Here is a 25,435-nt window from a genome sequence, read left to right as displayed (position 1 = left end):
TGAATGCGCATATAAAATTACTATGTAGCGACGTTTTCCGCAGGAATCTTTATTGAAGGTTTTCTCGATCATATTTTTTCTCTTAAGGGGTACTTATTTCTTCCCATGCCTCATAAGATCGAACTATATATCGTAACGGGACTCAGTAGAGTTTCATGTGCTTTCATTATTTTTGCTTGTGTTACTATTTGGATGTTCGTTAAGAACTCTTGGTTATCATCTCATAATACTTTCTACGTCCAGATTCCTAGCACAACAGTTCGAGGACGATATGCCACTCCTTAGTGCCCACACTCTTTGTATTACCCACTGAAATAATATTAACCGATTATCTGTAATGACCTTTGAAATGGTTTTGCGTGCGAGTTTCCATACATGTTTGTGAAAAGTAATTATCGTTAATTAATAACAGAACGGTTTTATCTTTGGCAATCGGTGATAAGAATCAAATTATAGACCTCTTTTACATTTCACCGTTTAATCGAAGTCATCAGTAATTTTCAATTTAAGGTTTAAAAGAAACTTTACACTTCCACAATAAAGATTTAATATTTCACGACCATGGTTTCAATTCTGCGCAGGATGCGATCAAGATGATGTTGCGCAGCATCGAAACCATGGCCGTGAAATATTAAATCTTTATTGTGGAAGTGTAAAGTTCCTTTTTTACCCTCACAATAAAGGAATTCCACAAAGTTAAACCTGAAACTGTAATAGATAATTTTTAAGTTCAACTCTTAATTAGATTAATTATTAGGGGAACAGTAAATTTATTTAGATAAATGAAACCTGCACATACATAAATATCAGCTCCGTTGGATTATGTAAAAATCAGTCATAATATTTTAAACCGCATCCATTGAGTAGAATGTTTGAAAATTTTGAGTGGGTGTAATATGTTGTGAAAATACAGTTCTGTTCATTGTTTACCGGTGTAGAAGGGATTAAGTGCTTTTAATGCTTCAATGAAAGTCCATGGTTTCACTAACACAACCAAATTGTATTGAAATAATATGTGCATAAATTTATCATTTATATTCACAAGTGTCTACTTCACTGACATCACCATTAAGGGAATGAGTATCTTTCCATTGGAGATTCTTTTATTGATAGGTCTTTTAGTGAAATTATTGTAGCCATTCTATACATATTAGGAATTAAATGTATAGAATAATGCCATCTGTCATCATTGAATTTTAGTCCGAAGAGTTATCATTGAAAACTCATTTGAAAGCTTCTTTTGAAGCTTCTTTTATTTACTAAATTGCACATATTTGGAATTAGTTACTGGAATTAATACTGGAAATTTTGCTCCTCTAACTGTAAACATTGTCAAATGAATGGAAATAAACAATACAAATGTACCCTCTTTCCAGCGCATCGAGTATTTATAAAGAGTTATCGAAATTCACCATCGGAATGGCCGCTTGAGTAGTGTCACTTCATACTTCTGGGCGCAGGTATCCAGCTGCTGGCTGTGGATCTTTTATTTTGGCATCATGTTCACAATAATAGGTATGCCTTTTACGTCCAGAAGACTTGCATAGAATTCTTCCATTATTTTGAGTTTTTAGAGGAACTTCTCTTCTGTAAAATTCCTCCAGTGAATAATTCAATGTGAATGATGGTGACGGCTCTGTATCACGGTATGACTGCTTTAAATTTACTGGTGGTGATTTGCGGAAGTTGCGCTTACTAATTGCATTTTAAAGGGAGCCGCGCTGAAATAAGCTCAAAGATTATCAGTGAAGGTTCATTTTAGATAACACGAAGGCGGAATTTGAAATATTGAAGTCACCTTCAAGTACCGCAGATGCAAAAGAGTCTTGTACGCACCTGAATATTTTGTATGCATTGCGTAATCTCTTCCCTTTGCTTTATCAGTTGTTGAGTGTTTACCTACGTCCTCTAGACTGCAAGTCATCCGCGAACGATCGGTCTAGTTATCACCGTCTTTTTTTACCCTCTGTAAAAACTCCTAATTTCCATATTCCACATAGCGAAAACCCACCCCCACGCCCCGTGGCACCAACACATGCCGCCATTAAACACGCCGGCGGACACGTCTCCTCTTCAAAAGAATTGATGCGGCAGGCAGCTGACGTCCTCCAATCCCACACGAGCGTTCTTTTGGAGGCGTATGTACACATAATATATAAGTATATGTAAAGGGGGAAGGAGTCGGGAAAATAAACGAAAGGAAGACAAAAGAGGTAAGCTGATAAATCCCGCACGTGTTTGGTTGTGACCGGCGTTCCTTCTTCTTCCACTCGTTCTTTCAGGAAAGTCCGTTGGGACCTCCGATGCAGTCCAATTAAGGGAGCAGAGGTACAAGACATCATCCCTTGGCCAATTTATCATAAGGTTACCACTCAAGCGGGTAGGCTCGAGGAGAACGCGCATGTATTTGAATGACCGTATTTGCTCCCGACCATATTAATGCGTTATCTTTAATGCCACAATGAAGGGTGCCTTTGCTGGTCCAATCTTTTCTTGTTATTACAGCAGTCTTGCTAAGGGTACATGGGAATCTCTCTGGATTGTATGACTCGCGGATTAAATGGATATTTTTAACGTCCATAGGCACGAGAAGATGATCAACCAAGGATTTTCCTCTTCTTCTAATGACTCACCTTGTTAGAAATAATTTGGACGGGTTTGAATCTCAATACCGACTGCCCGCAATAAACGAGAACACTAGCTAACATCTTCGCTTTAATATGTTCCAACGTATGGGGAATACTTATAACAGCTCATGGGAAAATAAGCTAATGAAACGCTGGTAAGTTTTTTAACACAGCTTTTTAGTTTTAAGTGAACTATAAACTATATTTAAATTAAAGAAAGCATAATATCACTCTCAAATACTCTTATATGTATATATTTGGTGAGCGCTGTTCGATTCTCGGCAACTATTTTGAAACACTTTGATTGATGTATGATCCTTTTTCTTCGGGTTCTGATGCTACTTGATTTATCCGATGTCTGAAATTTTTTTAAGACTCCTACTAATATTTATTTTCAATAAGTCTTTTGAATTGATCGAAATATTAAAGAATAGTAAATTGGTAAAGCTTAATTTTTATTTTTAGCTGGGCTTTAACAATAGTAATGAAATATTTCAAGACTTATTTGAAATTATCACAATTAAAAATAATCTCACTACTCTCTTGAAATCAGTGTTAATACCTTGGCTTGAAATAAGCATTGGCCTACACTGCTTTAATATAATAATAAAGTTGGGACACCACGAGATTTACATAATTTTGAAGCAAGTCTAGCATTTTTCGCTAAAGGCAGAACTCTCCTGAATTATGGATTTGATATACAGATAGAGGAGATATGTTATCTTTTTTTTGAAAATTATTTTAATTTCTGTGGAACATGAGCACATCATAATATGCTATCAAATGCCCCTCATAGAACACTTTTATTTCTGAACTAACTCTATAACGGGAATGGAAGAGGTTTAAGTATATGTTTCATGGGTTCACAGAATCAAAGAAACAGTTATTCACGTTTCATGCTGTATCCTACTTCTAGCGTCTACCTCATCAAATTACAATACCTCATTAATATAATCTTTATATGAACTCAGTTTTTCTATTTTTTTTCTCCTGAATGCACTTAAATTATATAAATGTATGACAACTGTCAATTTTGAAATGAATATTAGAGTGAAGAATAAGTGCAGAAAGTGACCAACTCTGATGATAATTTTAGTGTTGGAAAGTAAAAATTATCCTGATCTTAAGGAGATATTTTTAAGAGCCTAAACATTTTTATTTGTCTGCCTTCTATTATCGAAAATTATCATTTGCAAAAGAGAGAGGCTTTTCCTGAATACTTGTTTGTTCTACTTCAAAATTACATGAACCCCTTTCTTACCCTTCCTGGAATACAAAAGCCCGCTCACTCGCTCACTCAGTTATGTGCAGATATGAATTCGATTCCCAGAAGCTTTTCAAGGAAGCACTCTTAATTAGCGCCCGAAGTTTTTTTCCTCTGAAGGTCCATTATCCACGCCGAGCACCTTACGTTTTGATCGATCGACTTAAGTGCTTCGATCCCTCTTTCGCCGCCGTGGCTCCCCAACTCTCCTTCTCCGCACAAGAGTCCCATTATTTTCAATCAATGAGAATTGTGCTGGCCGCATCGTTTCTCCATTTCCTCATCAGCCTCGCCTTATCGCCGCCCACATCCATTTACCCCCAATATACGCCCTCTTTTTCTCTCTCTCTAACTCTTTCGCCCCGCTTCCATCATCCACCTCCAAATGGATTCCTTTCCTCTCATAAACCAGAATAATCTCTCTTATCAATCTCAATGCCATTACTTCCTATCCATTTCTCCCCAGATGTAATCTCTCTTTACCCCCATCTGCCCTAGTCTCGTTCATCTCCACTCGTACACTCCCTCCTATCGTCCCCTCATTCATGTGCTTTGAGTATTTGGGGAAGTTTACTTCCTTTAAATTTCTTGCACGAGAGGCCACTATGGGAAGGAGAGAAAAAATGCTTACGCATTTTCTTCCTTCACCTCGTTTTTAATTATCATCTGAGGAATACACGAATGGCAGAACTGTGACTATGTTTTGTTTGGCTGAATCAAACATGCAATTGCATATTAGGCTGAGCAAGTCTTCCTCCAACAGGGACTAATACATTGATTCAAAGAGATCGGAGACTTCAAATGAATATTGACTTATAATTATGAGGTCGTTCACCATATTTCTAGAGTCATAGTATTTTTTAATCGTATCAATTCCGTAGAGAATGTGTCCACGTCTGCAGTCACCACCAGGATGTAAGACAGGGCGCTGGAACTTCGGAAGTTAATTACGTAATTATGGGTAAAAGTGTATGTTCTTAAATTAAATGGAATGAGACAAAATTTTTTTCGATCAGAAGTTTTGTCATGCAATATATTTATTAAATCGTGTCCGCAAATAACGGAAATTCAAATCCTTCGATGCTGTAGTCTGTTTCATCTGGCTTAGATAAACTGTGAATATAAAATGAGTGGACCACAATATCCTGTATATCTTTCTAAAAATGTTTGACAAAATAATTGAAATTTGTCACATTTCCTCATGGTAACAGGAGCAGCTTTCATTTTATTTTCTGCATTAACCCTGTGACCCTTACTCTTTTCTAATATATATTCACAGATCTCGCGGAATTTAAAAACTTTTATTAGAAATCCTCCGGTCTTAAAGGAACGAAGAAAGATGTCCTTGGAAAGGAATTCTCCGATCCATACTTGCAAGACACTTGCTACTAATAGCCTAGCAAAAGTGAAATATCACCTATCCTTTACTTTTTCACTGTTTTTTCTTCTACTGAAAGGATGTTTAAGTGGCCGCATATCTACCTGTAGGTACTAAAAAACGTTTTTCATGGAGAACAAAGAAATTTAAAGTAAGCATTTTACCTTAAAATATGCTCATTCAATAAAACAGTTTTTGGCGTCACTTGGTGGAAATTCTTCATGTTTTAAATTTAATTTCAATGCTCATTCAAGTTTATTCATCAGAGAAAGTTCAAAAGAGTCGAAAGAAAGTTTTAAAACTGATCCTGATATTCGGCAGTTTAAATTTAAGAATGTTAACAATAAAAAAAGATTACCCAGGATATTGAAGAATCCGGTTTCGGATTCCGGTTAAGGCGAATGATTTTTACCCTCTTCAATTGTAGCATTGCAATGCATATTAACAGATGACTCCGTCAAAAAGTTATTGCCTCGGCATCTCCCGCAGTTTCTTGTAACCATTGCAATATTTAGTGTTATTGATAAATATATATATTTAAAAGATAATTTCCCCCTGAAGCAATTGCTATGCGTTGGAGATGACACGGGAAATATTATGCACATCCGCGTCTACATATAACCCTGCAATTTTCCGCATGCATACATGCATAATCATTGCATGTCCACAGAGATGTCGTAAGTTCGATCATGCTTTCGGGCAATCTTAGTCACCACGAAATAAGAATAATATTCCGCAACAGGAAGGTATTGAAAACATGCGGGAACAATCTTATAAAAATGGGTCTATTTAAGATGCAAAAAGGATATCGACAAAATTTATGCACCGACAACAAACGTTATCCTCTCCGTGCCTGCGATCATACAGGGTTCGTCCGGAAAATAAGTGTACTGAGCTCAGGAAAAAAAAATTATTACACTTTTACATATCTTAAGCTAATATTCCTCAAAATAGGACCCTTGTGAGTCGATACACTTGTTCCAGCGGCGTTCCCATTCCTGGAACGCTCCCGCGAAGGCATCATCGGGAACCTCTCGAAGACTCGTCGTCGACCTCTTCTCTGCCCTCCACGAACATCTTGTGCCACCGAAAGATCATGTTTCTGGACATGGCTGACTCCCCGTAAGCATGGTTAATCATACCGACAGTTTCGGTAGACGATTTCCCAAGCTTTACCGCAAATTTGATGGAATAACGCTGCTCCAAAAACTTCGGCATCGCGTTCCGTGACGTGGGTCGAGCGTGGAGGTTCGCGTTAACAGAGCTTCTCACTACACCACAGCTCAGAGCCGACTGCCTTTTTCAGCGTCGCTTGCCAACATACCCCCCTCCAATCGCAGCCCGTCAGAGCGGTGCTGGGCGCGCCTGGAGCGGCGCGCCCAGCCCAGGAGTCAGTACACTTATTTTCCGGACGAACCCTGTATCTATTTTGATCGTGCGAGGAAATAACGACCTTTTAAACATTTCTATTCTGTTATCTCCCTGGTTTTACTTACGTGATATGATCCACCGTAGTAAGTGGAGGTTTAAAATATTTCCTTAACATCCTCGGATTAGTGATCTGCCGCAAATGTATGCAGTATATTCAACCTGTATTTCAACCTGCAGTCAATTAGTGGCTGCCGTCATAACTCTTCCAATAGATACGTTGTTCATGACAACTTTCCAGAAACCTAGCTGCTATATGTTGCACTCAATATGATTCTAGAACTAAGCCTACCTCTTAAGGATCCCATAGAAACGTAGCATACTCAAGGATTGCAATAAATACTCTTAGCGTAAAATAGCCGAGCTCTTTTATCCTCTCATTCCATTTACCAAGTATTCTTTTTATGAATCCTTACTTTTTATTAGCTATCCCGCAAATTTCACGAGTGTATTTACCTCAGAACACGCCCTAAGTTATTGTAACACTCAAATATTTTACCGATTCTATGTTTCTTGTATACTCTGAATGCTTTCGGGTGAATTACTCGTACTTCTGGCTTCTGCTGATAACAGGTAGTTTTCTAGAAAATTTTGGAAATAATGTGAATTCGTGTCGGGAATGAGAATTTGAATAAAATACTAAAAAATTACAGGCAATAAATTTTTTAATTCTGAGCTTTCACATCTTCGCAGGCACTTCTTTTATTCTAATCGCGAGCAATCTTTTTTTCAGTCATCTTGTGGCTCTCGTTTGGTCGTTGCGGGGCATTACTCGTTCTCTCTCCCAGTTTCTCGACAACCAACCTTGTTTTCTTGTTTCCAATGTCGCACACTCTCATTTGAGCCATTGACATCCTCAATCCTTCTCATATGTCCTTCTTTCTTAAATAATCAATTTCTGCTACTTTTATTCGATGTTTTTCTTTTTGAGGCCCCATGGCTCGATCCATATGTGGATATTCCGTAAGCGATTGATGTACCTATTCGTTTTTTTCATTTTTTCGTACATTTTAAGACCAAAACAGATTAATTTTTGCGTAGCTTTTCTTACCATGCTTATTGCATCGTTTCTCACTCTCTCTTTTCCTTCCTTGATAATAATATTCTCAGGTATTGAAATTCCTCAATTTATTTATGACGTTTCCATCTATTCAAGTTCATTCAATTTTCTCCAGCAACAAACTATTTGGTCTTGCCAAAATTTATTATCATACCTCATTTTCCAGCAGTTTTCTCATAAAATGTTCTATGCCATTTCCATAATTTGCAGTTTTCCCTTGGTTGTCGACAAATTGGAGAGTCTGTTGGTGCTATCACTTCATCTCTGCTCTAATATTCCTAAAAATCCATTTATAATGGTTGATCATATTTTAGCAAAAATAAATAGGCATATTAATCTAGGTATAAAATAGGATTGAATTAAGTTACTCAAACGTATCAAGTACCTGGATGTCCTATCGTGGTGACCACACATGAGAAGGATAAGCAGGCCTGCCATAAAGAAACTTAGCTATCATTGTACGAGCAGAGGGAAAAGTTAATGGGAAAGTTCAGTTGTGACGACATGCACGAATTTCACAGTAAGAAAATCATTCCCCTTGCCCGAGATTCAAACCTGTATCCCTCGATATTCGGCCAATTATAAGGCTAGTTAAGCTATTGATTCGATGCCAAGCGTTGCGGGATCGAATCCCGGTCAAGGTAAATGATTTGGACCCAGTGAAATGAATGAATTCTTGTGAACAACAGAGGACGACTCTGTTAAAGTACTATTCACGATACACGATCCTGTATTTCCCGCATTTCTTTGTATTACAGAAGTGACTTTGAATATTTTCTATTGAGTAGGCTTCATTGAAAGGAACCCTGAAGTGTAAATTTCGCATCCCATTTCTCCCTCGTTCGGTTTACACTCGTTAAATGAGCCTTGTTAAGTCCTGCAACAGTAATGTTCAAATTGACTTATGAAATTCTTTAATTCTTATTGCTTGCATGGCACGCCCAGCGAAATTAAAATGACATGAAAGATGCCCTATCATCCTCTGCTACACGCATCCGTGGTAGCTCGCAGGTTTATACATCTACATCAATACCCTTCGCGCCACCAAAACGGTGTGTGGCAGGGGGTTTTATGCACAGTGAAATGTTTCAAGGCGCTCCCTGATTTTAAATTGAGGTTTTTGAAGAAAAGACAGCCCTCTACTCAACTTTAAGACTGCTAAAATATATTTCCTTAACATGATACTTGGCTTTCTTAAAATTACTAATAAATACTATAATTCCTCTCTTATACTTTCAAAATACTCCATTTTTGTTGATTTTTCTTTGCCTTATTTATTTATGAAACCTTTATCATCGACAATCAAACATGAAATTAGCTTGAAGGATCTCTGTACTTAAATTGTTTACACTAAGTGCTCTATGGCTTTGAATTTCCTCGCGTTCCTGTATTTCATTGCGTTTCACTTATCGCATTCAATTTCTTCCTCTACAGAGTTCTCTCTATATGTGTTTCATTAATTTTTAATATGATTTTTTTGACATCTCCATTTTTTTAGATGTAGATTAACTGCTTTGCAGATTACATACAGACAAATACAGATTTATCATCATGCATACTTAAGTATATTTACTTGTTTAACCCCGTTTGTATTAGCACGTAAGCATTTAATACACTTGGTACAGTATAATTACTTGTTTTTTTATATATTTCCTCCCATAAACGCAATATAATTTATTTTTGGTATTACCCAAAACAATGATAGTAATTTACTCTCATTGCAAGTCAAATACAGGTTCAGAGAAGGAAAATGCTCGCGAGTTCCTGGTTATTCTGTGATGCTGCTCATCGCCATAGAGGCTTATCTCAAGGAAAGATTTAGTGGCAGCTCTCTAAACTAGCGAAAACTCATAAAAACTACATTCTGTAAACATCGCATTTCCTTACTTGCTACACAAAACTAGTAAAATGAGGTCTACTGAGGAGTTCTGAGACATGCAATAATGGTAAATCCAGCCTTTTCATTAGAACGGAGGAACGTAGTCTTTGAGGAAGAGGGGAGGATAAAGGCATAACAATATACTCGCTAAAAGATCAATACATTACGTGACTAAATATACAGTGGTTTTTGCTGAACGTGTCGAAATTCACTAATATATTTATAATTTAATGACAGAGCGCTTGAATCAAAGGAAATTGTGCTGGGAAATAAGAACTCGTCACGAATAAAGCCCGAGGTTTGCCTAATTGGTATTTCAAATAGATGCTTCCACAGATCACTTCCCACTTTTTGCCCATAAAGTTTAGGAATCCGGACCTGGAGGAGGCATGAGAGATCATGAATAATAGCACGCGGAAAGAAACCCCAATGGGAGGGATAAGGAGAAGGGAGTGACATGTGTAACTTGCTATCGCCTATTCCTTCCGACTGCGGGAAGGGCTGTCTTGGAAGGCGGACAAAAGGGAATAGCACTGGAACGCCCACGCCCACGAGTCCTTCGGCTAATATTGCGATGCGGAGACAAGGAGCTTGCAGGGAGTAGGAGTTGGCGTGAACGACAAGCAGGACGCAGTGGGAAGTGGGAGGGTGCGGAGAGAGGAAAATTCTATACATTATAGTGGAGTCAGAATAATGACATGGGCAATGGAAGAGACAGAGGAGAAAGAAATATGCTCTCATTTCATAAAAATGCTCTCATGGCATGTCGTACTACATGCTATACGTACGGGGAAACTGCTTCATTATTTAACACTATGGGGAGACTAAGGAACTGCATCGGAGGAGAGAAATTGATTTAGTTAGTGGGACGGGATACTGGGGTATTTGCATTTTACGTTGATACCCTACAAGTCACCCATTGGTGTATGAAAGTGAGTAAAACACATTCATGAAATGGGGTAGGGAAAGAGATTGTGTCGGTAGTGGTGACTTACTATATGATGAGTACCTTATAATTATTAGAAGCTATAGGATGCTATTTTTCGGTACACGTAGTTGATAATTTTAATGAGTAATGTGCTGTACACACCAAATAAGGTTCAAGTTAGTGTAATATGGGCTGATGCTACGATCTGCGTACGTCTTCTAGCACTTTGTTGGGTAAGTTTAGCCAGAATCCTGCACTTTTCTTTTCATTATTCTTTGCTTCTTAAGGTGCGGTAAATTTGCCAAAACCGAACGAATAAATATAGTGAAGTGATAGTTGACAATTGACCGTGAGCGGTCATATTTCACGTGTTATTAAGTAAGCTTCCAGATGATGACATCAGGTAGTAAATTCCTCAGTTGTGAGCTTAGGAACGTTTTATAAGCGCCATCCACATCTATTCAATACCCCGCAAGCCACCGCAAAGGCTTGTGGCGGGGGGGGGGGTAGGATACCACCCGTAATTAAGGAAAAAACCGCATGCAAAAGTCACAAATTTATACAATCCCCTAAGAAAACATGGTATACATTCATTCAAAAACCCTTACAACCCATGTATGCAAGCACACACACTACTTAGAAACATACACATGCACCCACTAGTACACCCGATGCCCTTGCAATGTTCAACCCTGCTCCGACTTGTAGAATATGTATCCCTAGTATTTCCTGCTCAATGTTAATTTTGGAAATAGATGTAAATTATTGATTAAATGAATTAAGACGAAAGGGACGGGTGAAATAAAAGTAAGAAAAATGTTAACGGAAGCACTGAAGGATTGCACAACCGAGCAGTACATGTTTATATATAAAAGATTGGTAGCCTGCACCCATCGATCTCTTCACGCCCTTGTAACGAATTGCTGGGTATTGTTTCGATGTTAATGCAGGGCAAGGCGAAATGATAACATTATCGTTGTTATTTACCTATATGTAGGAGCATAATTAGTCTGTAGAAGTATTTTGGACTAATTTGGATTGAGATTCTCAAAGCAAATTCTTACTCCGGTTTTTTTCCGTATTTTTAGACTAACTTGTATTACGTAATGCATAAAGTATGATAAACTGATAGTAAACAAAAATTAAATAATAATAGGAGGTCAGAAGTCGCTTGATGAGCTGCATATCCTATAAAATATGGATGATCATCATCTAACTACAGCTCAGAGTGAAGAACTCTCACACCCGTCGTCATCATCAGTTCTTCAAACCGAAGATGGTTTATCGCAGTTCTACATTGAATCTCATACTAATTCCCTTAATTCCCTGGTAGATCTTCTACCTTACATTCTCTATTAATTTGGACAATGTACGAGGGTCATCCGGAAAGTAGTACCCGTTCGTGAAATAAAGACACAAAAGTAAATATTAACAAACATAAAAAATTTTATTTGAAAGAGGATACTTTAAACTACTTCTCAACATAATCTCCAAGCAAATTAAGGCATTTGTCATAACGTGTGACAAGTTTCTGTATTCCTGCTGCATAGTCCTTCGCCGCCAGCTCATTGAGATACGCGAGGGACCCATCTTGCACAAATTTTTGCATAATGCAGATGGTGTTTAACAATTTCATGAACAATTGTTCGAGAAACATTGGGAAAATGCTCACAGATGTCATCAATTGTGACGCGCCGATCGTTCCTCACGAATTCGTCAACTGAGCTCACCAGTTGGTCTGTAATGACAGACGGTCTCCCCGAACGCTCATCGTCGTGTGTGTTCCCCCTCCCCATGTTGAAGTTGCGACACCACCGCCGAACAGACGACTCGTCCATTACATTGTCTCCATACACCTCCTTTAATTGGCGATGAATATCACATGGGCGAACGTTTCTTGCATTGAGGAATTTAATCACTGCCCTCACTTCACAACTGGCGGCGTTCTCAATTTTTTTAAACATTGTAAACAATCACAGAAACAACACAGGCAATGCTAGCGTCACGCAACTTGGCTCAGAGAAGGCAGACAAGCCACTGAAGCTATCTGACCTCGTCCAGCGGCTACTCGCGTCGTCAGCACTTCATGCGGCACGAACGGGTACTACTTTCCGGATGACCCTCGTATTTGCTCCTTAGCCATCTTTGTGGGAACTTTCCATCTTTTTCCCTTCTGTTATGTACGAGTACATTACAAATTCGTTGTGGCGTAAGATGCTTCCAATTCTTCAGATTCTTCTTTTTTTAAGGTGCTCCCTATAGTCGTACCCTCATATTTTCTCCTATTTTTTTCTCATTTCTTGCGATAACAGCCAATTTAGTCTTCAGTATTGGCCTCCAGCACCAAGTTTCAAAGGTTTCTTATCTCCGCTGGATTACTGCTCTAATGGTTCATTTTTCTATTAATACAATTCCAGATTTCACACGAATGTTTTTACAAACTGCTTTCTTCTTTGTAGTTGAATCTTCTATGAGTACAAGAGTTCCATTTTCATCATGAAGGCCTTTATAGCTCTAGCTTTTTTGTAATTCATATCCTTTGAGTCATTGAAGCAAGATGATAGGCGTAGATTTTCGGCTTTTGAAATGTGTGTGAATAAAGATGGAAAAGGTGAAATGGACAGAAAGGAAAACAAGCGAGAAAGGGCTAAATATGGTGGGAGAGGAGAGTAGATTGCTGGGAGAAATCGAAAGTAGGCAGGGAAGAGGGATGTAGAGCATTTTTATTGATATTGGGATACTGAAGACTGTGATGGAGGGGAGAATGTTAGGCAAATAAGGAAGGGGTAGGAATAGGATTGGGATGTTATACCGAATGAAAGGAGGAAGGAAGTACATGTACGGAGATGAATAAGGACTTGTATTTTTGGATATCAGGTTGTGTTTTGCTAGGAGAGGTAAGAGAATTGTCGTTGTACCGTCGTATTGGCTGTGTACATCCAAAAACTTAGCTAAGCAGTAGCATACCAATGGTAATAATTCGTTGAGCTTCTTCAATTTCATGCAATGGCGCTTCCGAGGATGCGCTCCCTCCTTTTCGAGTGTCTCTCTGGCTAGCGCTATATCCACCTTTCTCTTCAGCAAATGAGGATCTATTCTTCTTATATATATTATATCCTTGCCACACGAGCTATTGTGTACTGGGATGTGGGCAATAGGATGCGATGGGAGGATGTGAGCTACAAGGATTAATGCAGGTTTTATCAATTCTCCACTATAACTGTGATGTCATCTGCCTAGTGATCAAAGAAAGCTTACTATTCAATTATTTTCCTTTTTCAATTCGTTCATAGATGCTTTTAGGGTAGGTGAATTAAAAACGGAATGAGGCACTCGTCCATGTGGGAAAGTACAAATCTACAGTTACTTCTAACTATGGGCGAGTTGCCAACTTAAAATATGATAATATTTTTAAAGGTAAATTTATATTATTTGTGAACAGTAATAGGATTGTCATGAAGGATTGGATAATAGTTCTTTTTGTGAATAAATACCATAGGAAAGACTTTGATATTTCAGAAACAGTTTCTCGATTATTGTCTAGCTATTTATCATGTGTTCTCGTGGTGCATGACCCGCCTACGTGATACTCTGCAGGCAAACTCTAAGGTGTGCCGTAGGGTGCGCTGATTCCTCTCTCAGGTTTTTACACGGAAAATATGGGGTCAAACACATCTATGGAGGTCTTTAGTGCATTTAGATTAGGAACTTGAAACTTTTTTTAACCCTCGTGTTTTCTATGCAATAAATTCTAATTTTAATTTGTATTTTGCTCTCTATTATGGTTGGAGAAAGTTTGATTCATGGGAATCCGCTAACTTTATTTTCCAAAATGACACAGGTAGAACTATTGTGAGAGAAAAGCGAGAAATAATCTACGATGTAATGACTCATTTTATGGAAATTCTATTGTATGTACTCGTAATTTGCCTGGGGACAGAGTTACCGAGAAATTGCTATTTAAATCTGAAACCACTTGCATAGAAAAGTGGACTACTCGCATTGATCTGAAAAACCCGTATATGCATTAGTCTTGTTTAGATCCACCTGTAGCCTTGCGAATGCTATTACCGGATGCAGAACACAAGGAATCGCTCCTCAATATCATTTTGCTACAGTTTAAGATCTGCGGACTATTTGGCAGTTTCTGAACTGCATTTATTGATGTTGGCTTTGAATAAGTTCCGGGTTTCATCAGGAAACCATTATATTTCATGCTAATATATTCCGAATTAATGATAAAATTGTGTTAATATGCAGAATATTAATGATACATATCCAAACGAGCGTGCTGAAATGATTAAGCTGCCTTTTTTACGGAAATGCATGACATTAATTACATTAAATATGGATTCTTTTACACTCAGGTAACGTAATTAGGAACCTTCCTACGTCATTACCATTACTGTATCTTAGCATATCTAATTCTACTATTTGTGCATTTGGCGCTGATTGAATGCTTCAATTCGTTTTTTCTTCGCAATATAAACATTTCAGTTTGAAATTATTCAAACAAACGCGTTTGTTTGAAAAATTTCAAAGTGAAATGTACGAATGTCGTTTGATATAAATTTAGCATAAAAACTCCAGCTGGTTTTCAAGAAACATCAACGCAGCTAATTATTTAAAATAGTAGAATCCACACTGAACTGTCATAGTTTACAGGTTTATTTCAGAAGCAGTAAACTATAAATTGGTGATTAGCTCTGAAAGTTTAAAAAAATGCCTGCCTAGTCTTTATCATGCAGCGGTCAAGGATAAGTTGCATAGAATTCTATTTTTACGGGCAGGTGTTACGATGCCTGGGAGACGTATCCTCTCATAATTTTTTCACCAAGTTTTGGGAGACCTAGTTAGATGCAGACTTTTTTCTCGGAGAAGAAATAATCATAATATGAATGTCAACTTAATGCCCTGAATGGGTATTTGTTATTTTCTCCCTTTCGATGAAGTTTTTTTCAATGAATTTAAATGGGCATGTCGGTGACTTTCTAATGCAACCAAATACTTCATACGATTAGGTAAATTGGAAGCGCGGCGGCGGATAACCTTTGGCTGCAAAATGGATAAATATGAAATATATTCAAGATAATATATCAGACTTTATGTTCATAATGATGACCGGCCACAATAGTAATATTATAAATTGTATTTCCTCAACGAGTAACATTTTTTTGTCAGTATCTTTCCACGATTTTGCCTCATTTTCTCGAAATGGAACTATTTCAGCTTAATAAATAATATTTCTTATTTTAATTTACTTAATAATTATTACCACCTTAGTTTGTGCATTACGGTTGAGTGCTGACATGATGTTTATTTTAATTTTGTTTCCTCAAATTGTAGGTAACTTACTACAATCGTACTAATAAAAACTCTCTCTAAATTTGTCAAGGATTTTTTACTTCTTCAGAAATTTATTCGGTCCATGCATAAAAAATTAATTAAAATTAAATTTTCAATCGTGGAACCACGTTGGGGAAAAATGCGTTGCTCTAATACGCGCCGAGTATTCAATTCTCTCATATTCATAATCACACTCTATTTAAGTAATATAAGGAAGGCGGATTGAAGATTTGTCTCCGTCCTGATTTGCTCTAAATTATCTGAGGAATTGCATTTTCTGTTTTCAGTCAAGAGGCAGATGAGGATGTCTTTCTTCCGCCGTCACCTCATGTATTCATGGTCACGTTGGTAAGAGTGGGCTGCGTAGCTGTCTGTGCGAAGCAAGAGGGGCGCTGGGTGAGTTATGATTATCAGTATCATTCAAACGTCCCCCTAAATACCTCCATGAGATTATGCAATACCAAGAAATCAGACTTGAACGAGGCACAATATGGCTAATTCATATCCTTAGTGATTTTTCTACATTATTTTACTTACCATTCTATTTTTAGCTACTTAATCTAATTTTTAAAAGATTGTCCTGTTTTTCTCAGTCTACTATCTTCGCAAAACCTCATTTCTTCATTTACTTAGACCCTATTAATAAATGTTTTTTAGAGTGATAATAATCTGGTTAATTGTATCCATAGTAACTTTGTGGAATTGCTTCATATCAAAATGAAATACACTATGTTATCCCACAGAAGAGCTATATTGTACGACCCGGGTTTCGTCGAAGATCGACATCATCAGGTGGGCTCTTCTGTTAAGCTCTTCTGTGGGATAACATAGTGTATTTCATTTTGATTTGAAGTGATAATAATATTCTGACTGTGTCATAGTGTTACCTTGAGAAGGTGGATGATTCATTTACTAAAATGCTCAGTTGGTAAAGCAACTGTTTTTCCTAGAACAAAATGTATCGAACGAGCGCACCCCAATTCGAAGGATTTGCAAGAGTGCTTATTTGTTTTGGTGGCAAACATTATTTTCCATACCCATCGACCTTGTCCCCAACTTCATACTTTTCTCCGAAAACCCTCTCTCCGTTGTATGGGCACGTTCAACGATTAACTTCTTAGCTGATGATTTGGTTATCCATTGTACTTAATCTTCCAAGTGCCATAACTTGGATAATCCTTCGTAAAAGCGATTCTCTTCATTTTCATAGAATGTAAGCCAAATGCCTCAAAGGGATCATTTCCCTTTATATTCCAGCAACGATTTTTGAACACCCAAACACTCTGTCATCTGAATGGTGTCTTTCGTGTCAGGGGAAACAAACTGATAGCATTCGCCAACAGCTAAGGCTTCAACCAGATAGCTGGATAGATGGGTAGGTGCTACTTGAGACGGCGAAGGATCATCAGGGCCCGACAACATTATATTGGCCTTTCGTATGAAAGAAAAACAAATTCCAAAGAAAAGATAAGTGCATACTCTTTCTTCCTATGTAGGATTCGTGAGAACAACAGGAATAGGATTAAGTGTTCCAACCAATATATTCGCCTAATTGAAGACTGGCATTCCTATTATAAACACAGCGCATATACCGGATAGGCATGATTAAGGGCGGTGTCACAGTACCCCATACTACACACCCAGGAGCTCGCAAGGCATTAAGGTACATGTAATCTAGTAAATATATAGTTCACATGGAATTTTTATGTAGCCTAAATTGATGCTTTTAGGGTAGATGGCGAGATACATCCTTGTCCAGTCATCCCTCTGTCCAAAATATCAAGCAGTTCAGGGATTATCTCAACATCCTTCTTTGAAAACTCATTTTCTTTGTCTCTTAATCTGATTACATTTTATACCTACCCAAGTACGCAAACGATTTGCATAGATTGTGTTTTGATGTGTCACTTGTATTTGAGTCCGAAGCCTCTTTTATGTCTGTAGTCGAGCCTTAAACTCAATTGCAAATTTTCGTTCGTTTTCCAATAGGTGGTGTATCAATTATAAATATGAGTTAAACAAGTAACTTAAGGTACACTCTTTATTTTCAACGCATGCATCAGCTTTCACAACTCATGGATCCTGTGCCTTCCCTGGATCCTCCAATTTTTGAACGAATTGGAATGTAATGTAAATCCCGTATGGCAAATCGTCACGTTATGCCTGCGAGGACCATCCGTTCCCGTGAAGAGGGATTCGAACGCGCAGTCCATCGGATGTGCTGCGGGGGCAATGCTCATCGCAAATCAGGCTTAACCCGGTCGGCCACTTTTTATTCCGTTCCACTCTTTCGTCCCGTCCCTCCTCTCCTTTCCATCCATTTCCGTTGCCTCTATCGTGTCCCTGTCCACCCCACTTCTCCGCCCTCCCTCTCTCTCCCCTAACCCCTCCGTCATCATCCTTCACTCCCTATCCTCTTCACTCCACCCTTCAGGGAGGGATAGGTGGCGAGCAGATACAAAAAGAAGAAATGCGCGGCGAAGGGACGAGGGGGGCGGAGGGGGAAGGGGGGGGAGATGGAGTAGGAGGAGGAGGGGGGGGGGAAGAGGTGGAATGGTGTGGGGAAACACAAAAAAAAGTAACGACACCACGTGGGTGCAGACACGCACGCCATGTCCCTGCGGGGGATTTTCAGCCCACTCCGTCCCCTCCCCTCCCCCCGCCCAGCTCCCCTCTCCCTCCTCCGCCCCATCGCTTCCTTCTAATGTAGGAGCAGCCATGATGAGAGCTCTCTCCACCATTGGGCCAGCGCCATCATTATTTTTAACCCCGTCTACCTCTCTCTCTCTCACTTTGCTCTCTCCGCCCACCTCCCACTCTCGACCTTTCCTCCCCCGTCCCCTCCCTCCTCTCGCCCACTCCATCCCTCAACTTTCCGAAACGCGGCCCCTCTTCTGCCCATCATCGCAGTTCGGTGCGAGCTTCGCCTCTTTTATTCTTCCCTTGATATCGCCACTTACTACTACTTCTCCGGTCCCTTTCCGTGCCCTTTTCCGTCTCCTTCTCTTGCGAGTGCGGCACAATGATTGCTGCTGCCTCATCACGTGCAGGGTGCGCGGTTCAACGGCCTTTTCCTCCCCGAGCAATACACACACGTACACACAAACTCGCAAGCGAACACATATCAAGGATTTTCCGGCATCATTCCGCATGCAATGTCGTCGCGATGGACGACTCTTTAAGGCTGGGCGAGTATGCCATCCCGTTTCATTCCTGGTTTTCTTGTGCTCTTGGGGCAAATGGAAGAACAAATTAAAATATGCAAATGGTGGAAGAGGCTAGTTGGAGAGAAGACAGATGGGTGGAGTAATGTGTCGCCGTTTGAAATTGAGTATTTTTATATTTCTCTGTATTGATCGTTTTAAGAAGGGTATAAACTACCTATCCTTATTAAAGAAACCTGGAAATTTTATATCTGTTTGCATTAATTAAGAAACTTTCATGCCAGGCTCCTTGCAGTTGAATTTATTTTGAGATGATTCAAAGCAGAATATTTTTTGTTAAACTGAAGAGTATTTAAAGTGAAAAGCAGGCAATAAATTTCTGTTTAAATTCCATCCCTATGAAGTCTAAGAGAGGTATGTTGCTTGTCTTCCTCTATTCATTTTTAATGTGTGTCCTAAAAGCTTGAAAACGGGAGGAACACAATATCTGTGTTGATATTGATGCACTTTCAAACATGATTGTGGATTTTTCTAATTAATATTACTTATTTTCTTGTCAGTATTTAGATGAATAATTTAACGCTATATATGGAAATAAAGTATTCCAGACCAGGTTTATTTAAAACTATATTTCGCACGTCATTCCTGTTAAGTTGGTGTATTTTTGTGTAAATTGTTATCACTGCACTTATTGTTGGATTGGAATGGTTATCAGTAAACATGTTTTATGAATGATATATTTATCAGCCAAGTATTTCATAACACAGTCATCCTATACTCAGTCACTACTGTGCAATGCGTTATTACAGATTAAGGCACAGTATTATTCCAACTTGGTTCTAAGGCCTTCGTAAGCAATGAACATCATAAATGAAATTTGTCCTTATAATTTCCTCATATGTTGTATGCTGATTCATTCAAGCGTTGGTCGGTATGCAACGCTCAAGGGCATTGGTGAAGGGTATTCACTTGAAAACGTTTGAGCCCGGGGTGTGAGTTATATGCAAACGCAACAGATTCTATTAGGTATAAATGATTTCATGATATTACGTAGGCATTAATGAAACAAAATTGATATTATAAGACTTCAGAAATGAAATTATATCTAGGTCATGACGTGCAAAGCCAATATTACTGAATGAATTTTCGTTCTTTAAAAAAAATAGGATCTGTGCATTTTATAGGGAAGACATTTCCACGGACAGCTTTCATCCTTTGCTCATTTTCTTCGACTCCGGATATGAAGGAAGCAATTACATTTAACCACGGTGTTTTTATTCGGCACGATGTAGGATGAGTAATGAAACTTTATTCGCGAGTCCGTAAAATATACTCTCTCGCTCATCATCAAAAAGGAAGCAATGGAAGACTTCATTCGAATTCCACGCATGCATCGCAGCAGAATGGCGATGATTCTCATGACATGATCGAATGAGAGGAAGAAAAAGAGAATGCCTCCTGAGATAAATCAATTAACTGAGTTTCCCTTCAGATAATGCATTATCGTGTCTCAAATAATGAATTCCCCGGACGTAATTTCGGATCGCTTCATCCTTCACAGCGGTAACACAACTCTTCCTACGAGGAATGGCATGGGACAAGATTAATGATTTAGAACTGTGCAGACGAACACTCCTCCACCCTCCTCCCACCCTCCTAAACGCCACCTCCGCAACCAACCTCATATTCTTTTTCATTCCCCAAAATGAGAATTTATTCCGACCCACACCAGTCCGTCTGTCCATCCGACCGTTTGTGCGTCTGCTATTTTTTTTAAAAATGGCCGCGGAACCAAATTGGAAACGGTCGAAGTGGGAGAGGAAGGAAGAGAAAGAGAGGGTACCACGGGTTAACCTTGAACCCATCCGCACCAATGGGTCACTTTAAAAACGTCGGCGGTTGAGTCATTTGTTTCGATCATTCCGATCGGAATGATTGATTGATTGATCGATCGATCGATCGCCCATCTTTTTTTTACGCCCTTGTCCAAATGAGACCGTGAAGGAAAAGTACCTACCTAATCTGTCGTGTTATCTCCGCGGCGCGTGCGTCAACAGCGCCACTCTCGCGGAGTGAGAAGAAACGGGGTACTACAAGAGGGGCACGAAGGAGAGGCGGAAAATGCGGTGTTGAAGCCGTGAATACATCTTTCAGATTGATAGCGACGGACAAGGAAAAAGAGCTTGAGGGTTAATGAAAATAGGAGGACTATCACGTATTTCTTGAACCGAGTTAGAGCTCGCGGTATTGGTTGTGCTGCTTATGTTTGAAGACGTGGGCAACCTTCAGATCCGATTGATTGATGGCCTTAAACTCCGAGAAAAGTAAAGTGTCGTTGAAAAATTAGGCCTCATATGGATGTAAAAACAGGTTTCATGAGGTCAATGCGGTCAAATCCAGTCATACTGTACGAAAGAACGAGATGATAGGAATCATAATCATGCAGACAATTTCGGGGGCGTATGGCACCAGCGTTAAAAGACAACGTAATGAAATTATGTGCAAATACGTTTCGAAGCTGTTTAGGGCCCCACAGTTTTTCTCTCAACTCCTAAAACGCCCACCCATAACAGGCCTACTCCAACAGATAACGGTTTCGAGTTTTTATTATAATGGGGTTGAATAATTTTCTTTAGTTTTTATTTTTTACAGTTTAATAATATCCGGGTTGTTGAATGCCAAAATTATTTTGATAGAATAATAAATTAAAATTATCTCTGAGGTAACATTTTGGCAAAATGTAAACTCCTATCTTCTTTTCATGGAAACTAATTCTCATACATATGTTATTCGTAATGTATTCTGCGGTATATTATAGTTCTTGTGGAGGCTTAAACATTACTGTTCTAAAAAGTCTATCCATTGCCGCGAATACTACGCGTATTTTCTTTGGACGAATGAACTATTTGGCTGAATCAACCAAAATCAGAGGAATGTTGGCAAGCATAATTAAATTAGTCTAACTTTTTTGTTATTTAACATCACTTTAGGCGTAAAATGATACATACGTGTATATTCACCACTGCTATATAACGTTAGATTTAATTCACTATTGCATTCCGCTAAAGAGAAACCCTAAAATAATTTTGCAGAATAAATAATGAATACATTGATGTAAATTGAAGTGAATAAGAAACCAAAAAATTATTTCTTTCTCTCGATTCTGTGAATTCAGAGAAACATCAGGAATGAATATAGAAATTATTAAGCTTCAAAGAGAAATTAATTTTCCGTGCGGGCGACGAGGATGAGCGTTGAGGGATGACTCCATGCCTGCGGAAGATGGGGTATTGATTGAAAACATACAGGACGTCGTGGATGTTCTTCGGAAATGGCGGGCGTTCATTTTGCGTCCCGCGGAGGTAAGAGGTTTAAGGGGGGATGGGATTTTTGAAGAAGGAGATTGGAGGGAGTGTTTGGGGGAGGGAAGCGTCGAATAATATAGAGTGGGAAATGAAAGATGGAGGGAGTGAGGAAAGTGGATTTTGGTGAATAAGGCTTCGTGAGCCGAGCAGGTGCGACTATTCCCAGAGGTATGGGATCGCTGCTCCCCCCTCCCGTTCCATTTCCTCCCTCTTTCCTCCTGCTCTCCATGGCAGAAGTGCAGTACAACAGGTCTGAAATGTTAGATCTCCGCAAAAGTGCCTTTAATCCCCCGGCATTTTCCATGTTTACCAACGTTTGTTGCGATGTTCATACCAGGTTTTAGTTACAACTCGTACAATTAAGCTCTTACTCCTACAAAATATTAGTTTTCTCCCCACGATCATTCCTTTCTCCTAAACCGCATTCTCCTGCCTCACTCCCGTCTCTAACATCGCCTATCACCGCATTCTAATCCCCCATCACTATCGACTGTATCATTGAAGACTATTCACATTCACAGACCACGTGCATTTGCAATCATTTTGCCCGTGTAATCGTAAACACGATGCACTACTTCCTCCCTACGACTGCTTGGTCTCTACCAGATTGGCCAAGTCTGCTCTTTTTGCTCCCACTATTAGTCTATCATTTGCCTGTTCCTCGTTCACTCCCGTCTCACAAGTTTAGTATGAAATATTATGGCTACCCACTTTTAATCTTAGCCCCTCCGTTAAATATTACAGTGAAACTGTCACTCCAATTATCCCTGGCATCTTTCTATCTCACCTCTTTATCTCTCAGGTCAAGCAGGTCCATATTTCGTCTCTCCATCACTAGCTTGATATTTTCCAAGTATTCAGCGCTACCCCAGAATGCCAAGTCCTTATTTCGACGGTAGTTCTTGCTTCTGTTTCTTCCCTTTTGTTGCCGTCCACTCGACTGTGCTAGAATGTCTTGTGAGACTGCCGCGGAAACCTTGTCTCCTCCGCTGCTGGGCACCTCAATCGGCCCCGTCGGGCGAGCCCCGTGGTTGCTAGGACTCATTTTCATACTTGACTCCATCCATTTTTGGGTTGAACGTTTCCTTAGTGAAGTTTTTAATGTGACACCATCACTCAAATGACAACGCTATTGGAGTCAACCACCTTTACAGCCTTCTCACTGAGGAACATTCGAGGACTACCGTTCGTTTGGCTTCTAACTTTCGACCTATCTGGCACGGGTACCCCTATTATATTTTATAGTACCGTGTAAGCCACCGCTAGGGTGTGTGGCAGGCGGTGAAAACATACCAGACTATTTTTGACCCGAATATTTTAACTCGTACCGCGGTCGAACATATTGTCTTATAATCCCCTATCGTTCGTGGAAATAATGACATCTTAAATCTATCTGTTCTACATTTAATCTCTTTACTTTTATTAGCATGATCTCTCCTACCGTAGTACGATGGGGTTAATAATACAGGTACATACCTGTACATCTTCAAAACCACTGCTAAAGAGGCCTTCTAATTCACGCAAGAGCTTCAATCTGCAATTTAACCTTGATTCCCGAGTGATTCGTGAGTGATTCCCAGCCTAGCTCCTCTAATATTTTGGATACGTTACTAAGTTTGTCATAACAACGTTTAAAAAACCTAGCTCCTCTATGCTTAGCGCGATCCAATTCGGAAATTAATCCAACTTCGTGAGGATCCCATATACTTGCAGCATATTCTAAATGATGCCTAACCAGCGACGGATGACATTTCCGTTTGACCTTTTCATCACATTTACCCAATACTAGTTTTGGATCTGCAATCAATCAAACGCAAGGATATACATTGTTTAGAAATAAATAGTTGGAACTATATATCGAGTTTTGAAAATCATAATTATATTAAAAGAATTGAGTGGGTTTTTCCAAAATTCTCAAGAGTTTGAGAATTCTCGATAATGTTGTCCAGTTTGATCAAAAAGGCGAGGAAATACAATTAATTATATTTTATGCCGCCTCATTGTTTCTACTGAGTACGATATCGCAATGTTTTATTTGGCAATAGTTTATATATCTCATTTCCTTCCATTTCGATTAAAACACCATTCCATTGCATAAAAATGAATATTTTTCTGACGTACTCCACTAAAATGAGTGTTCCGATGAAAAATTAACTCCAATTCTTCTTCGCGAGTTGGGAAATCGATTGTAAACTCACAGACAAATAAAAAATCAGGTACCAAAAATATTTGTGATGGTACTCGACAAAAAATAAGTTTCGTCGGCCGAAACGGAAATGAGAAATTTATTTAAATCGGGTTGTGGGTTCATTTACTTCATCCCAAACTTGCCGTTGTTCCATAAATGCAATAATCAGTTAGTCCTGACGGCATTTGAATGCCATTTACTAAATCCCAGTCTATGGGCAGGCACGTGTCTTCGAAACCGCCAACGGTTCATAAAATACATGACCATTGTAATTCTCTCCTTAGGTAACTCACCGGAGCGCCACGAGCCGGGGTTGCTAGGTTTGCTGACCTGACGTTTATCAAATGATGATATTACGAGAAATAAAATAGAATGCAGTCTTTCGTAAATAACATCAAGGGCGTCGGTGGTGTAATGGTCAGCATAGTTGCCTTCCAAGCAGTTGATCCGGGTTCGATTCCCGGCCGACGCACTTTTTTTTAAAGTTGATATTTCCAGTGTTTCATATCTTTCGATAAATTTCCCTACTTTTCTACGTCGAGGTATCGTTCTTTAGATCTTCGACAAAGTTATCTTTTAGCCAATTTCGTTCTAACAAATGCTTATAACGCTAATCCTACTCGAGAAATTAAATAAACAAGTTTGAATCGGGTATGTCTGGAGTGCTGCATTGTATTCAATTAAAAAACTGGCTTATCAAAGTTGAATTGTTCTCAATCACCCCTTAATAACTTTAAAACTAAAGCATATCTAAGGGTCAGTAAGTAATTTTGGCCAGGCTCTTGACTCAGAATTCATAAACCTAGCA

The 25,435-nt window shown here is 39.0% G+C and overlaps 1 protein-coding gene and 1 non-coding gene across 2 annotated transcripts in view; one reads left to right on the top strand and one right to left on the bottom strand.

Annotated features, from left to right (window-relative positions):
• opa (odd paired) overlaps nt 1-23,484 on the bottom strand; it is a 174,443-nt gene extending 150,959 nt beyond the window's left edge. The window contains exon 1 of the mRNA XM_071584428.1: nt 23,227-23,484. Coding sequence (XP_071440529.1) covers nt 23,227-23,484 — 258 coding nt within the window. The remainder of the gene's footprint in view (nt 1-23,226) is intronic.
• A 1,543-nt stretch (nt 23,485-25,027) lies between these two features.
• Nucleotides 25,028-25,099, top strand: TRNAG-UCC (transfer RNA glycine (anticodon UCC)). The gene has a single exon. It is a non-coding gene; the product is annotated as a tRNA-Gly (tRNA).
• Nucleotides 25,100-25,435: the final 336 nt, after the last annotated feature.

This window comes from Hetaerina americana, unplaced genomic scaffold, assembly GCF_022747635.1.
Source record: "Hetaerina americana unplaced genomic scaffold, ioHetAmer1.1.p SCAF_19, whole genome shotgun sequence".
Taxonomy (NCBI): domain Eukaryota; kingdom Metazoa; phylum Arthropoda; class Insecta; order Odonata; family Calopterygidae; genus Hetaerina; species Hetaerina americana.
The sequence above is the reverse complement of the archived record's forward strand: the minus strand, read 5'-3'. Positions and strand labels throughout refer to the sequence as shown.